Here is a 15,425-nt window from a genome sequence, read left to right as displayed (position 1 = left end):
TTTAATCCTCCAGCTGGTGTTGTGTGGGATTTAAGCCTGCGTCTCTGGATCAGTGATCCAGGGCTTTCGATGTTCACTTGTGACTTTAGCCCTGTGACGCTGAGCGACCTGTTTCTGCATGGTAATCGCTTTGCAATAAATTGTAAATTGGGATTATCTCAATATTTTCCAGAGCCACTTACGAAAATGTACACTTCATAGATGGATTAATGGATTTATCTGCAATTAGACTGGTTAAATGGCTCACAGCTGTCTGCGCAGCATTGAAATTTCCCCATTACAGCTGCATCCTAATTGTGTGCTTGTTTTCCCACTACTGTTCATGAATTCATTTTCTGAAATGACAAATATTTGGAAAGAACTACCATACATTTCTTCCATTATATTATTCTGTCACAAAATATTATCAGGAACAGGTTTCTAGTCAGCCAGAGCCAATATCTTAACCAGATCGAGAAGCCTGAACCTTGCTTCTTCCAGTTCTGTGATGGGATATTTCCAAGACGCATACATACCACGCTTGTTCCTAATTCAGAAGCTTGACGCTATATTGAATTTCTGGACTCTGATCAAGGACATACACTCAACCTGCTTGTTAATGCAATAATCTAATCAGCCAATCATGTCACAGCAACTCAATGAATAAAAGCATGAGAACATGGTCAGGAGGTTCAGTTGGTGTTCCGACCAAACATCAGAACGGAGGAAGAAATGTCATCTAAGTGACTTTGACCGTGGAATGATGACCGTGGTGCTAGACAGGGTGGTTTGCGTATCTCAGAAACTGTTGATCTCCTGGGATTTTTGTGAACAATAGTCCCTAGATTTTGAAGAGAATGGTGTGAAAAATGATATAACATCCAGTCAGTGACAGTTCTGTGGGCGAAAATGCCTTGTTAATGAGAGAGGTCAGAGGAGAATGGCCAGACTGGTTCAAGTTGACAGGGAGGTGACAGTGACTGAAATAACTACACATTACAACAGGCTGTGCACAAAAACATCTCTGAACACACAACATATTGAACCTTGAAGTGGATGGGCTTCAGTAGCAGAAGACCACAAACATACACAAAGTACCTAATAATGTGACCACTGACTATAATTCAAATTCTCAAGTAGCCATGGTGGGAATCACATTTTCTGAATTACTAAGTTGACAATTATAGATCTGGCAGCATCGCCACTAACATAATACATCAGTAATTCAGTATTAGTAACTAGTTAAGGTCAATAAACAAAATTAAAGTCATTGGGGCCTAACTATGCCCTCAATTACTAGTGATAAAGTATAAACCCTTAAGATCCTCTTTCACGCGTTACAACAGTGGGGTGTAGAAGAGCATCTCTGAACGAGCAACACTTTGAACCTTGAAGTGGATGGGGTACAGCAGCAGAAGACCACGAGCAGACACTCAGTGGCCACTTTATCAGGCTGAGGAGGTACCTAATACAGCGGCCACTGTGTCTATATACAGAAAGATCTGGAGAAAGGCCAGCAATATCATGAAGAATCCCACCTACCCTGCTCAGGGACTCTTTGTCCCACTCCCATCAGGGAGGAGGTTATGTAGCATCCATGCTAGGTTATGTAGCACCAGTCTCAAAAACTGTTATTTCCCCAAGCAGTAAGGCTGGCCAATATCTCCACCCAGTAACCCACTCACCACACCTCCAACCACCACTACTCTATCATTTCCTGTCACACACCTCATGTATAGACACTCACTCCTGTCACTTTATGGACATACAATCAACCTATTTATATAAGCCATCTTGTGTATTTATATTTATTGTGTTCTTTATCTGATTGTGTTTTTTCATGATGCAGTGAATCCAGAGTAACAATTACTTTATTTTCATTTACACTTGTGCACTGGAAATGACATTGGACAATCTTGAATCTTGAAAGTTACACCTTAGGCACCAAGTAGGTTGAGAAAAAGAAAGTAAATTCAATTCAATTCAAGTGAGGCAATAGCAAACATTGAACTTTGCTTTATGACAGGGATTTTCAACCCAGAGTCCACAGATCCCTCTGTTAATAGTAGGGGTCCATGGCATTAAAAAGGTTGGGAACCCATGCTTTATAGAGTAATACAGAAAGGAAATGGAGTTATCCCAGAAATGAAAGGGTTAATTCATGAGGAACATTTGATTGTTCTGGGCCTGTACTTGCTGTAGTTTTGAAGAATGGGGGGGGGGGGGGGAATCTCACTAAAAACTTTTGAATATTGACAGGTCTAGAGTAGATGTGGAGATAAGAGGATGTTTCCAATAATAGGAGAGTCTAAGACCAGAGAGCACAGACTCAGAATGGAAAGACATTGCTTTGGAGCAGTTTTAGAAGAATGAGGGGGGATCTTATTGAACTCTTTTGAATATAGACAGACCTAGAGTGGATCAGTAGAGGATGTATCCAGTAATGGAAGAGTCTAGGACCAGAGGGCACAGACTCAGAATGGAAAGACATTCCTTTAGAACAGTGATGAGGAGGAATTTATTTAACTAATTTATTTAACTTCACTTGCCCTGTCATTTAAATGTCCTTACAACCAATAGATGCACTTTCAAGGACTCTTTGTCTCATGTTCTCAATATTTAGTGCCTATTTATTTATTATTGTTCTTCCTTTTTCTTGTTTGCACAGTTTGTTGTCTTCTGCAGTCTGGTTGGATGGCCAAGTTCGGTGGTCTTTCATTGATTCTGTTCTGGTTATTATTGTACCAATTTATTAAGTATGCCTGCAAGAAAATTAATCTCATGGTTATATATGGTGACATACAGTATATGTACTTTGGTAATAAATGAACTTTGAAGCTGAATCTGTGGAATTCATTGCCACAGATATCTGTGAAGGCCAAGTCACTGGGCATATTTAAACCGGATGTTGGTAGGTTCTTGATTAGTAAGGGTGTCAAAGGTTACAAGGAGAGTTGTGACAATGGGGTTGAAAGGGATATTAAATCAGTCACGATTGAATAGCAGACCAGACTCCATGGGCTGAAGATCCTAATTCTGCTCCTATGTCTTATGAAACAGGGCATTCAGTCCAAATCTTCCATGCTGTCTCTGTTGCTTATTGAGTTAGTTCCACCTGCTCATGTTTGGCCCTCAACCTTTCCTATCCATGTACTTATATACATGGCTTTTTAACATGACTAATGAGAGATTTTCTGGGCAGTGGAGTAGAGTTAAGTCTCCAGCAAAGGAGGTCTAAAGTGCTCCTTCCTTCTGCTTGTCCGCAGGTCACCTTTGGGGAAGTTGTAGCACCTGCTTAGTTCTCCGATCAGGGTCACATGAAGCCATGGGAGCAGGTGGTGTATTGTTGTATGAGCAGCCGGTGCATATCACAAGTCCTGGTTATGTGACCACTAACACCAGGCAGACAATCTCTGAAGAGTATTGATAATGGCTGGGATCACCTGTCTTGTAAAGACATTGTCCAGAAGAAGACAATGACAAACCACTTCTGTGGAAAAATTGCCAAGAACAATCATGGTCATAGAAAGACCATGATCATCCAGATCACACGACACAGCACATAATGATGGTGCTGATAATGATGATGATAATGTGAGAATAATGGTTAGCTTTATTTGCCATGTGTGCATTGAAACATCAAAACAGTGAAATGTTTTATTTGCGTCAATGATCAACCAAGGTGATCATTGGCCAAGGTGCTGGGGTGCGGGCTGCAAGTGTCGTCATGCTTCCAGCATCAACATATGTACTTAGTTACTTACGTCCACTGTGCGTAAGCCACCGACAGCAGCTCGCCTGAATCCTCTGTTCAGGGCCAGTCTTTCATGTCGTCCCCAGGTGCAGCCCATCATCTTAGACCCTTCCTGTCCCAGGGCTGAGGCGTCTGAAGCTTCTGTTGGGATTGCTGTATCTCTGGGTTTTTTATGGGATGGCGTTGCCAGCCCCGTGCCCAACCCTTCTCCTTTTGCAGCCCGGCTTGGGAACAGTCATGATGGAGTTTGCATCCCATATGGCATGCCCACAACTTACTAACCCTAACCCATACATCTTTGAAATGTGGGAGGAAACTGGATCAACCAGAGGAAATCTGCACAGTCCCTGGGAGGGGGGGGGGGGATGTACAAACTCCTTACAGACAGTGGTGGGAATTGAAACCCGATATTCTGATCGTCGGTGCTGTAAAGCATTGCGCTAATTGCTACACTGCCGTGACACTCCAATCAATGTGCCTGCCTCTAGCAGATCATTCCAAATACTACTAAACTAGTTAGTCTTTGTATTTGCCTCCCCAAGTAGTTTCTTTTGTAGATTGTCAAACTGTAACTATTGATGTTTGAGTTTTCAGCACTTGGGACAACAATGGGAAGGGAAAGTGTAAGTTCTGTTTTTGAGGATGAAAGCCCAAACTAGGAAACCAATGGCAAGCTCCCTTTCCAGAAGCATCCTCAAAAATGCTCCCTGATTTCCTACTGACTTTTATTGGAACTGTTTTTGTTCCCATTACTTCTATTGTAAAGGAAAGCTGGATCGAAATCCTCAAGATTGCATGTGGTACAGTGTGTAATATTTATTTGCAGGATCTGGGCATTGTGCCAATATTTGTTGTCTTCTGGAGCATGCCGCAGGGAGCTGGCTTGAAAAATCCAAAAGACAACTAAGGCTCGTGGGGATGATTTTGTGGACAGAAGGGTGATCTAGGGGTCAGAATAGGGTTTAGGCACAGGGAAGTGTAGGAATTTGAAGTCAGGCCACTGTCTAGACCTCTGCTCTGCTGTCGATGGCAGGCAATGGACATGGAGAATCTGTGGCCAGATGTTGGGCTGGACTAATTGTTCCTCTTATGGTCTTAAAATTTCAGCTGGTCTAGGCCAGTCTAGATGCCTAGCTAAGCTGGTCCTATTGTCCAGTGTTTCACCCATATAGCTCTAAACCAGGGGTTCCCAACCTGGGGGCCCCTGGACCCTTTGCTCACTTGTCGTGGCCCATGGCATAAAAAAGGTTGGAAATCCCTGATCTAAACCTTTCCTATCTATGTACCTGTCCAAGTGTCTTTTAAATGCTTTAAATATACCTGACTCAACCACTCTAAATATGCACCACCTACTGGATGAAAAAGGTAATCCTCAATTTCCAACCAAATCTTTCTCTTCTCACACTAAACCCATATCTTCTAGCTCTTGATTCCCCAACCCAGGGAACACATCTGTACTCATTTCACCCTATCTGCTGCATACCTCGTGATTTTGGTATGTAATATCATCATTTACAAATTTACAGAGAAAACTTACAAGGATGTTGCTATGACTGGAGGACCCAAGTTATATGGAAAGATTGAACAGTGTGGGATTTTATTTCTGGAAACATAGAAGATTGAGAGGAGATTTGATAGTGGTATACAAAATTATGAGGGGTGTAGATGGGGTAAATGTAAGCAGGCTTCTGCCCACTGAGGTGGGATGAGATCAGAACTAGAGGTCATGGGTTATGGGTGGAAGGTGAAAAGTTTAAAGGGAACATGAGGGGAAACATCTTCACTCAGCGGGTCGTGGGAGTGTGGAATGAGCTGCCAGCGCAATGTGGTGCATGTGAGCTCAATTTCAACACTTAAGAGAATTTTGGATAGATACGTAGATAGTAAGGGTGTGGATGGCTATGGTCCTGGTGCGGATCAACGGAAATAGACAGTTTAAATGGGTCAGCATGGACTAGATGGACTGAATGGCCTATTTGTATGCTGTTCTTTTCTATGACTCTATGACTCTATTCATATCCCTATGCTCCAATGAATAAATGTCCCAACCTACTCAACCTCTCTCCTTAACTCAGTCCCCTTGAGTCCTAGTAGCCTCCTCGTAGTTCTTCTCTGCACCCTTTCCATCAAAAAGTCGTCTCATCATTCCTATAGCAACATGATCAAAACTGAATACAATATTCTAAATACAATCTCATCAAAGTTTTATATAGCTGGAACATAACATCCCAACACAGCGTCCTAACTAATGAGGACCAGCATGTCCAAAGCCTTCTTCTTCAGATTGCATTGTTCCTTATTCTGTAATGTTGTCCCTTGATTTGGACTGCCTCACTACTCCTCTTTTGCACAATTTATTAATTTCTGTTGTAACTTATGTTTTTTTTTAATGTCTTGCATTGTACTGCTGCCAGAGAGCAACAAATTTCAGTAACTACATCAGTGATACTAAACTGATTCTGGGTCCTCTGTTTCAGCCATCCCAACTTGTCCTAGTGGCTGTCGACACAACACTATGGGGTGTCAGAGGGGCCAAGGCACTTCTCATTGGGAATGGAGGCCATGCTTCAGGAATGGCTATTGGATCAAAGTTTCCAATCTACTGAGCTTCTCTTGCCCTTTGAGGAGTGAATCTTATCAGCAAACACTTCACGAGCCTACAACAGCTCTGCCTTTGAATCCATACTCCTGAGCCTTCAGTGCCAGTGGGCAGTGATAACTTTAATCAGAAACCAAGACCAACCATCACCTATCTTTCCACCCTAGAGCTTTGAAGTGTACAGACATCAAAAGCTAAATGCCTGCAGATGAGTGACAGATGACCTGGTTTTCCTTTTGCATCTCAGTGTTGATTTATTGGTGTGCCTTCCATGGAGAATATGTTCTGTGCTTCCTTCAAAACTAAACTATGTAGGAATTAATTTACGTCCAACACCAAATGCAGCACAAGGCACCAGGGAGACGGAGGCTGAGCATCAGCTTGTATTTACTTTCATTTACCTATCCTTTCCCAGTGGCTTTTAGAGTCATGGAGTCATAGAAAAGTACAGTATAGAAACAGGCCCTTTGGTCCATCAAATCCATACCAAACCATTTAAACTGCCTTCTCCCATTGACCTGCACTGGGGCCACAGCCCTCCATACTCCTAACATCCCTGTACCTATCGAAACTTCTCTTAAACTTTGAAATAAACCTTGAGCTTACGTTGAAATATATGCAGCTCAGGACATTAGGCTGGACCACGTTCAACCTTTTGATTCCTGATTTTGTCTGAGGTCTTTGCAACATCTGTCTCCACGTACATTGGTTCTGTCAAGCCTCAATTTCAAACTTCTTGTTTCTCCTACCCCAGATAGTGGGGTGCCGAGAATCCTCTGTAAGAAGTTTGAACTTTCTTCCCATGAGCACATGGGTTTACTCTGGGTGATCCAGTTTCCTCCCACGGTCCAAAGGTGTACCAGTTAGCAGGTTAATTGATCATTGTAAATTGTCCCGTGATCAAGTTAGGGTTAAGTAGGTGGAATGCTGAGTGGTACAGCTCATTGGGCTATAACTCAAAATAAATTTTTAAAAATTCAAGGATTCAAAAAATACAAAGTACATTTATTATCAAGGTTCATATGCAGGATTCATATATGCAGTATATGAAGCAAAAATTTGTCTTCCTGCCGGCAGTTATGAAACAAAGAAACACCATGGATCCTGCCTTCTACCCCCTCCCATAAGCAGAAGATTTAATGCACTCAAAGATTGTTTCTGTCCTGCTGATATAAGCAGGAATGGTCCTCCTGTATGATGAGATGGACTCTTGACCTCACAATCTTCTCAAACATGTTATTTACCTACTCTGCACTTTTTCTGCATCAGTGTGTGAGTGTGCCCTTAACTCATCGGGGCAGCGTCATTTTGCACCGATCTTTTTCATACGGCGTGGCTTGGGCATCTGAAACCTGGCGGAGCCCATCTCCCTCCAGGTTTTTCTTTACGAGGTTGAGGTGCTAGCTCGACACTCAACCCAGGCACTCAACCAAGGGAGCTGGCTGGAATCGAACTCGGGACCTCTCACCCCGAAGTCCAGCGCTGATGCCACTACGCCACCAGCCGGCCACAATATTCTACGTTCTGTTATTGTTTTTCCTTAGGTACAGGAGTACCGATGTTTTGAAATGATCTAGAGTAACACACACAAAATGCTGGAGGAACTAAGAGTGTCAGGCAGCATCTATGGAGAGGAATAAACAGTCAATGTTTTGGGCCTAGACACTTCATCACAGCTGATAAGGAAGGGGTAAGGGTCCAGAAGAAGAAGAAGAGCATAAGCCGGCAGGTGATAGGTGAAATCAGCTGAAGGGGAAGATGGGTGGGTGCGGGGAGGGGGTTGAAGTGAAAAGCTGGGGGGTGATAGGTGGAAAAGATAAAGGGCTGAGAAGAAGGCACCTGATAGGAGTGCAGAGTGGTCCATGGGAGAAAGGAAGGAGGAGGGGCAACAGAGGAAGGTGATAGGTGGGTGAGAAGACAAGGGGTAAGAGTGGAGCCAGAATAATGACTGGATAAAGAGAGAAATGGGAAGGGGAGGAACTGGAAATGATCTGTATGGATAACGTTCAAAGCAATGTCCCAAACTGTATCTCAGAATAAGTGACAATAATAAACCAATTTCAGCATTTCCACCTTGTTGTCTGCAATGAATTTCCCCAGTGATGGAAACGTAGATATACTCAGTGGGCACTTCATTGGATTCCTCCTGTGCCTAATAAAGTGCCCGCTGAGTGTATGTTCATGGTCTTCTGATGTTCTAGCATATCTGCTTCAAGGTTTGACGTGTTGTGTATTCAGAGATGCTCTTGTGCACACCACTGTTGTAACGTGTGGTTATTTGAGTTACTGTCACCTTTCTGTCAGCTTGAAGCAGCCTGGCCATTCTCCTCTGAGCTCTCTCATTAACAAGGCGTTTTTGCCTGCAAAACTGCCACTCATTAGATTTTTTTTTCATACCATTCTCTGTAAATTCTAGAGGATGCTGTGCGTGGATGTCCCAGTTTCCGAGATACTCAATCAACCCCGTCTGGCACAAATATTCATTTTCACAGTCAAAGTCACTTAGATCCCATTTTTTCCCCATTCTGATGTTTGGTCTGAACAACAACTGAACCTCTTGACCATGTCTGCGTGCTTTTATGCATTGAGTTGCTGCCATACGATTGGCTGATAAGATATTTGCAGTAACAAGCAAGTGTACAGGTGTACCTAATATAGTGACCACATTAGAGAAGGGAAGTACACAATTGATTCTAGTATGTTTCACATACTGGCAATAAAGTGAATCTGATTCTGATTAATTATGAGATGACACAATAGCACAGCAGTTACTGCAATTGCTTCACTGCACTGAACCTGCGATCACTGATCGGGGTTCGAATCCCATCACTGTCGGTAAGGAGTTTGTTCTTTCTCCCTGTGTCCATATGGGCTACTTTCAGCTGCTCGGGTTTCCTGCCAGATTCCAAAGACTTACGGGTTAGAGTTAATAGTTAGAGTTTCTATTTTGGCACCAGACGACTGGCAACATTTTCAGGCTTCCCTCGGATCATCCTCGGCCTATGTTAATCATTGAGCAAAATGACTCGTTTCAATGTATGTCTTGATGTCTTCATGTATGTATGATAAATACACCTAATATTTATTATTAATATACTGTTATTATTGTTGTAAAATATTTTTTATCAACACAAGCTGGTAAAACCTGAGGTAGGGGCATAGCCAAGCACACTGATTTCTCAATTGCGAGGAACATTTGGACTATTCTAGTGGTGTTTAATATCAGGATCAGGTTTATTATCACCTGCATTGACATGAAATTTGTTAACTTAGCAGCAGCAGTTCAATGCAATGCATAATACAAAAGAAAAAAAAATAAATAAATCAATTACAGTATATATATATATATTGAATAGATTAAAATCCTGCAAAAACAGAAATAATTTATATTGAAAAAAGTGAGTTAGTGTCTGAGGGTTCAATGTCCCTTTAGGAATCGGATGGCAGAGGGGAAGAAGCTGTTCCTTAATTCACTGAGTGTGTGCCTTCAGGCTTCTGTACCTCCTACCTGATGGTAACAGTGAGAAAAGGGCATACCCTGGGTGCTGGAGGTCCTTAATAATGGACGTTGCCTTTCTGAGACACTGCTCCCTGAAGATGTCCTGGGTACTTTGTAGGCTTGTACCCAAGATGGAGCTGACTAGATTTACAACCTTCTGCAGCTTCTTTCAGTCCAGTATTCCCCCCCCCCCCGCCCCATACCAGTCAGCGATGCAGCCTGTCAGAAAGCTCTCCACGGTACATCTGTAAAAGTTTTTAAGTGTGTTTGTTGACATACCAAATCTCCTCACACTCCTAATGAAGTATAGCCATTGTCTTGCCTTCTTTATAACTGCATCAATATGTTGGGACCAGGTTAGATCCTCAGAGATCTTGACACCCAGGAACTTGAATCTGCTCGCTCTCTCCACTTCTGATCCTTCTATGAGGATTGGTATGTGTTCCTTTGTCTTACCCTTCCTGAAGTCCACAATCGGCACTTTTGCCTTACTGATGTTGAGTGCCATGTTGTTGCTGTGATAACACTCCACTAGTTGGCATATCTTACTCCTGTACGCCCTCTCCTCTCCATCTGCAGATCTCCATCTAGTTGTATGATCAGCAGATTTATAGACGGCATTTGAGCTCCTGCGTAGCCACAGTCATGGGTATAGGGAGAATAGAGCAGTGGGCTAAGCACTGAGGTGCACCAATGTTGATTGTCAGCAAGGAGAAGATGTTATCACCAATCTGCACAGATTGTGGTCTTCTGGTTAGGAAGTCGAGGATCCAATTGCAGAGGGAGGTAAAGAAGCCCAGGCTCTGCAACTTCTTAAACAGGATTGTGAGAATAATGGTATTAAATGCTGAGCTATAGTCAATGAACAGCATCCTGACGTAAGTGTTTGTGTTGTCCAGGTTGTCTAAAGCCGTTGATGAGCCATTGAGATTGCAGCTGCCATTGACCTATTGTGGTGATAGACAAATTGCAATGGGTCCAGGTCCTTGCTGAGGCAGGTGTTCAGTCTAGTCATGACCAGCCGCTCAAAGCATTTCATCACTGTCGATGTGAGTGCAACAGGGCCTGGTATAATTGTTGCCTTTTTGAAGCAAGTCCGAACTTCCACCCGTAGCAGTGAGAGGTTGAACATGTCCTTGAATAGTCCCGCCAGTTGGTTCGCATAGGTTTTCAGAGCCTTACCAGGTACTCCACTGGGACCTTCCGCCTTGCGATGGTTCACTTTCTTTAAAGACAGCCTAACATTGGCCACTGAGACAGAGATCACATGGTCTGTCTATTGTGATTTTTTTCAAGATTTACGTAGATGTTGCTGTGTAGGTCTAATTGTTTAATGTTATTGTGTAGTGAATTTGGGATGATACCAGTTTTAGATATTACTATTGGGACAACGTATACCCTGTTCATGTTCCATAGTCTTTCAATTCAGCATATTTCTGGCGTTCTTCACTTACTGATTTCTGTATGTTATGTATGTTTGGAATAGCTATACCTATTTAGTAAGTTGTTCTTGCTTGTTTGTCCTGTGTTGTTATTATTATTATTATTTCTCCCCTTTCTCCAATAGTCCACTCTCTCCTGCCTTTACTTTTCCTGCCCTGCTGACTTCAACCATCACCTTCTAGCTATCCTCCTTCCCCTCCCTCCACCTTTTTTTTTCTGGTGCCTTTCCCAGTCCCTTTCCAATCCTGGAGAAGGGTTTTGGCCTGAAACATTGACTGTTTATACATTTCCATAGCTGGCGCCTGACCTGCTGAGTTCCTCCGGCATTTGGTGTGTAAGCAGTTAAATGGGTTCAGTGTAAAAAGGCATGCTGATCTGCACAGACCGACTGGGCCAAAAGGGACCATTTCTTGCTGTAGGATTCCATGATTCTATGAACACAGGGATTACTTGATCACTTAGAATCCAGAAACTCTTCTGTGGCACGATGGCCACTGGCTGGTGAATCAAACTATATAAATCGTTTATTTTTAACTTTGAGAAGTCTTTAACCTAAATCAATTATTTTGCTTTTCTTTCTAGGCTTTCTGAGCACAGGTGACCAAGCTGCCAAAGGGAATTATGGGTTGCTTGACCAGATCCAAGCACTGAGGTGGATTAGTGAAAATATCGGGGCATTTGGAGGAGACTCGATGCGAATTACTGTCTTTGGTTCCGGTGCTGGGGCCTCCTGTGTAAGCTTGTTGACCCTCTCCCATTATTCAGAAGGTAAGGACTTTAAAGGGACTTGAGAAATAAGTAAGATGATCGGGACTTCTGGAGATCATATACTTATGTATTAAAAACAAGTGTAATCTGGCTTGGACAACGGTCACCACACACAAATGAACTTTATGCCCCTCATCAGAGCAGATAATGATGGCACTTCATTGTGCTGTGAAATTGTTTATAACAAGGTCAATAGAACAAAGTTAAGAGACACTTGATAATGCTGCATGTAACCATGAATGGGGGATGGATTTCAGTGCTGCACCACAACGTCATGTACAGCCATTGACAGAGGATGAACTTCAGAGTTCCACCACAATATTATGCAGAGACACTGACAGGGGATGAACTGGGAGATGGACCACAATGCAATGTGCAGACATTGACCAGGGTTGTATTTCTTGTCTTCCACTATCCATAAATACTTGGTATGGAGTGCACACTTCATTTCCAGTGCAGGCATTAGTAATTTAAAGGGTTTTTACAATCGTTACTATTACTAATACAGGACACCATTGTGATATAGAGTGGTTGCATTTCTAGAAATCCAAATGTATCTCGATTCCTCATAATGTGTACCCTTGGCAAAACTTGACAATTTTTATTTGTTTTGTTCACATCTTTGTATTTATTTAGTTCATTTACCCACATAAGTTCAAAGGAATGAATTTTTATTCTGTATCTCAAAATTCTTGGCAGAGATTTGTGAATTCCATGAGCGTGAATTTCCATTACTCGAGCTGCTGTGAACGTTGTGTACGTTGCATTTGCTTTTCATTCCAATTTATTTCATGGACTGAACCAAAACATCATGGAGAGAATTGATTTTGTCTCCCCTGATGTTAGACTATGTTTCTGGTCCAGAACCATTAACCCTTCCAGGTAGTGCCCTTTTTTTCTGCTTCTGGGGAAGACTGAGGCTATCTTTTCAGATCCGCCCAAGAGTCTGTTTGAACTCAGATTTGTTTTCACGCTCACATCAAAGCACGCGGTGAAATGCCTCATTTGTGGCAACAACCAGCAGACCCCACAGTGTCACCGCAGATTCCAGTACCGTCATAGCATACCCACAATGCTGAGCAGGACACACAACACAAGTAGAACAAACAACAACAGCAAAACCAGCCACTTCCCCACCCTCCCAACCTGTGGAAGAAATCTTTGATTATAGGGTTAAAAGAGCTGTGTGTGTTGCGAAAGCTTTTTGACCTTGCATATGGCCTATCAGCCACGTCAACAGAGCTCTACCAAGAGGGATTTCTCGCAGGTCGGCAGCGGTTATTTAAAAAGGGAGGTGTGAAAGCGTTTCTCCATTGTACGTGGCCTATCAGCAGCATCAGCAGAGCTCTATAAACTAAATAAAAGTACATAAGGAATAAGTGGAGTGGCCATTGTCGGGAGTAGGCTAATAACGAGTGTAGAAGCGACAGGCTTTGGCTAGGAGGAGGCATCAGCTCTGTGTAGAGTGTCTGTTAAGGTTTCCTTTTTGTTTTTCTTCCGCTCTCTTGCTATACCATTTAAATGGCTGTGGTGTGCTCTTTGTGCCGGATGTTGGAGATCTGGGAGACCCAGAGTCTCCTGGGGAACTACATTACGTCCAGCTGCAGCTCCTTGAAGACCGTGTTAGGGATTTGGAGCAGCAACTGGATGACCTTTGGCTTGTATGGGAGAGCGAAGATGTAATTGATCAAAGTTACAGGGAGGTAGTCACCCCGAAGTTGCAGGAGGCGAGTAGCTGGGTCAGGAGAAATGGAAATAGGCAGTTAGAACAGAGCACCCCTGTGGCCATTCCCCTGAAAAACAAGTATGCCGCTTTGGATAATTTTGTGGGGATGACCTCCCGGGTGAATGCCACAATGATTGGTTTACAGGCACTGAGCATGGGTCTGTGGTGCAGAAGGGAAAGAGAGAGAAGAAGGGATCGGTAGTGATAGGGGACTCGATAGTGAGGGGAACAGGCAGGAGATTCTGTGGGTGTGAAAGGGACACCTGGATGGTATGTTGCCTCCCAGGTGCCAGGGTCAGGGATGACTTCATTCACATCCACAACATTTTGGCAAGGAAGGGGGAACTGTCAGATGTCTTGGTACATATTGGTACCAATGACATAGGAAGGAAAAGTAATGGGGACCTGAAAAGAGAATTTAGAAAGCCAGGTAGAAAGCTGAGAAGCAGGACCTCCCGGGTAGTAATTTCTGGATTGCTGCCTGTGCCACATGCCGGTGAGGGTAGAAACAGGATGATTTAGCAGATAAATGTGTGGCTAAGCAGCTGGTGCAAGGGGCAGGACTTCAGGTTCTTGGATAATTGGGATCTCTTCTGGGGGAGGTATGACCTGTTCAAAAGCGACGGGTTGTGATGCTGAGGCTTTATAAGGTACTGGTGAGGCCTCACCTTGAGTATTATGAACAGTTTTGGGCACCTCATTTTTGAAAAGATGTGCTGGCATTGGAGAAGATCCAGAGGAGGTTCACAAGATGATTCCAGGAATGAAAGGGTTATCATACAAGGAATATTTAATGCTTTGGGTCTTTACCCACTGGTATTCAGAAGGATGAAGGGAAATCTCATTGAAACTTTTCAAATGTTGAAAGGCCTAGACAGAGTAGATGTGGAAAGGGTGGGGGAGTCTAGGACAAGAGGGCACAGCCTCAGGATAGAGGGGCACCTTTTCAAAACAGAGATGTGGAGAAATTTCTTTAGCCAAAGGGTGGTGAATTTGCAGAATTTGTTGCCACACGCAGCTGTGGAGGCCAGGTCGTTGGGTGTATTTAAGGCAGAGATTGATGGGTTCTTGAATGGACATGGCATCAAAGGTTATAGGGAGAAGCCAGGGAACTGGGGTTGAGGAGGAGGTAGAAAAAAAAGGATCAGCCATGATTGAATGGCAGATCAGACTCGGTGGGCCAGAGGGCCTAATTCTGCTTCTATGTCTTATGGTCTTATGGTCTTCTCGTCCAGCTTTCCATGTGGGGCCTTGTCAAAATCCTTTCTAAAATTCATGTAGACAATATCCATTGCCTTACCTTCATCCACATTTTTGGTAACCTCCTGAAAAAGCTCTATGAATTTAGTTAGACATGCTGACTATCATTAAGCAGTCCATGTCTTTCCAAATACTCATATATCCAGTCCCTTAGAATGCCTTCCAATAACTTTCCCACAACTGATATCAAACTCACCAGCCTATAATTTCCTGGTTTACACTTAGAGCCTTTTTAAAACAGTGAAACAACATTGGCTATCCTCCAGTCCTCTAGTTCCTCATCCTGGCGTGAAGGGTGTTTTACGTGTCTCAGCTAAGGCTCTGGCAATTTCTGCTCTTGCCTCCTGTAGAGTCCAAGGGAGCACCTTGTCAGGTTCTGAGGATTTATCCACCCTGA

The 15,425-nt window shown here is 43.2% G+C and overlaps 1 protein-coding gene across 4 annotated transcripts in view; it reads left to right on the top strand.

Annotated features, from left to right (window-relative positions):
* Positions 1-15,425, top strand: part of nlgn4xa (neuroligin 4 X-linked a) — a 343,262-nt gene that overhangs the window by 253,201 nt on the left and 74,636 nt on the right. For all 4 annotated transcript variants that reach the window (XM_073044237.1, XM_073044238.1, XM_073044235.1 and 1 more), the window contains one exon: positions 11,857-12,042. In XM_073044237.1, coding sequence (XP_072900338.1) covers positions 11,857-12,042 — 186 coding nt within the window. The remainder of the gene's footprint in view (positions 1-11,856; positions 12,043-15,425) is intronic.

Source organism: Hemitrygon akajei, chromosome 4 (assembly GCF_048418815.1).
Source record: "Hemitrygon akajei chromosome 4, sHemAka1.3, whole genome shotgun sequence".
Classification (NCBI taxonomy): domain Eukaryota; kingdom Metazoa; phylum Chordata; class Chondrichthyes; order Myliobatiformes; family Dasyatidae; genus Hemitrygon; species Hemitrygon akajei.
Note: the sequence above shows the minus strand (reverse complement) of the source record. Positions and strands in the feature narration are given on the sequence as shown.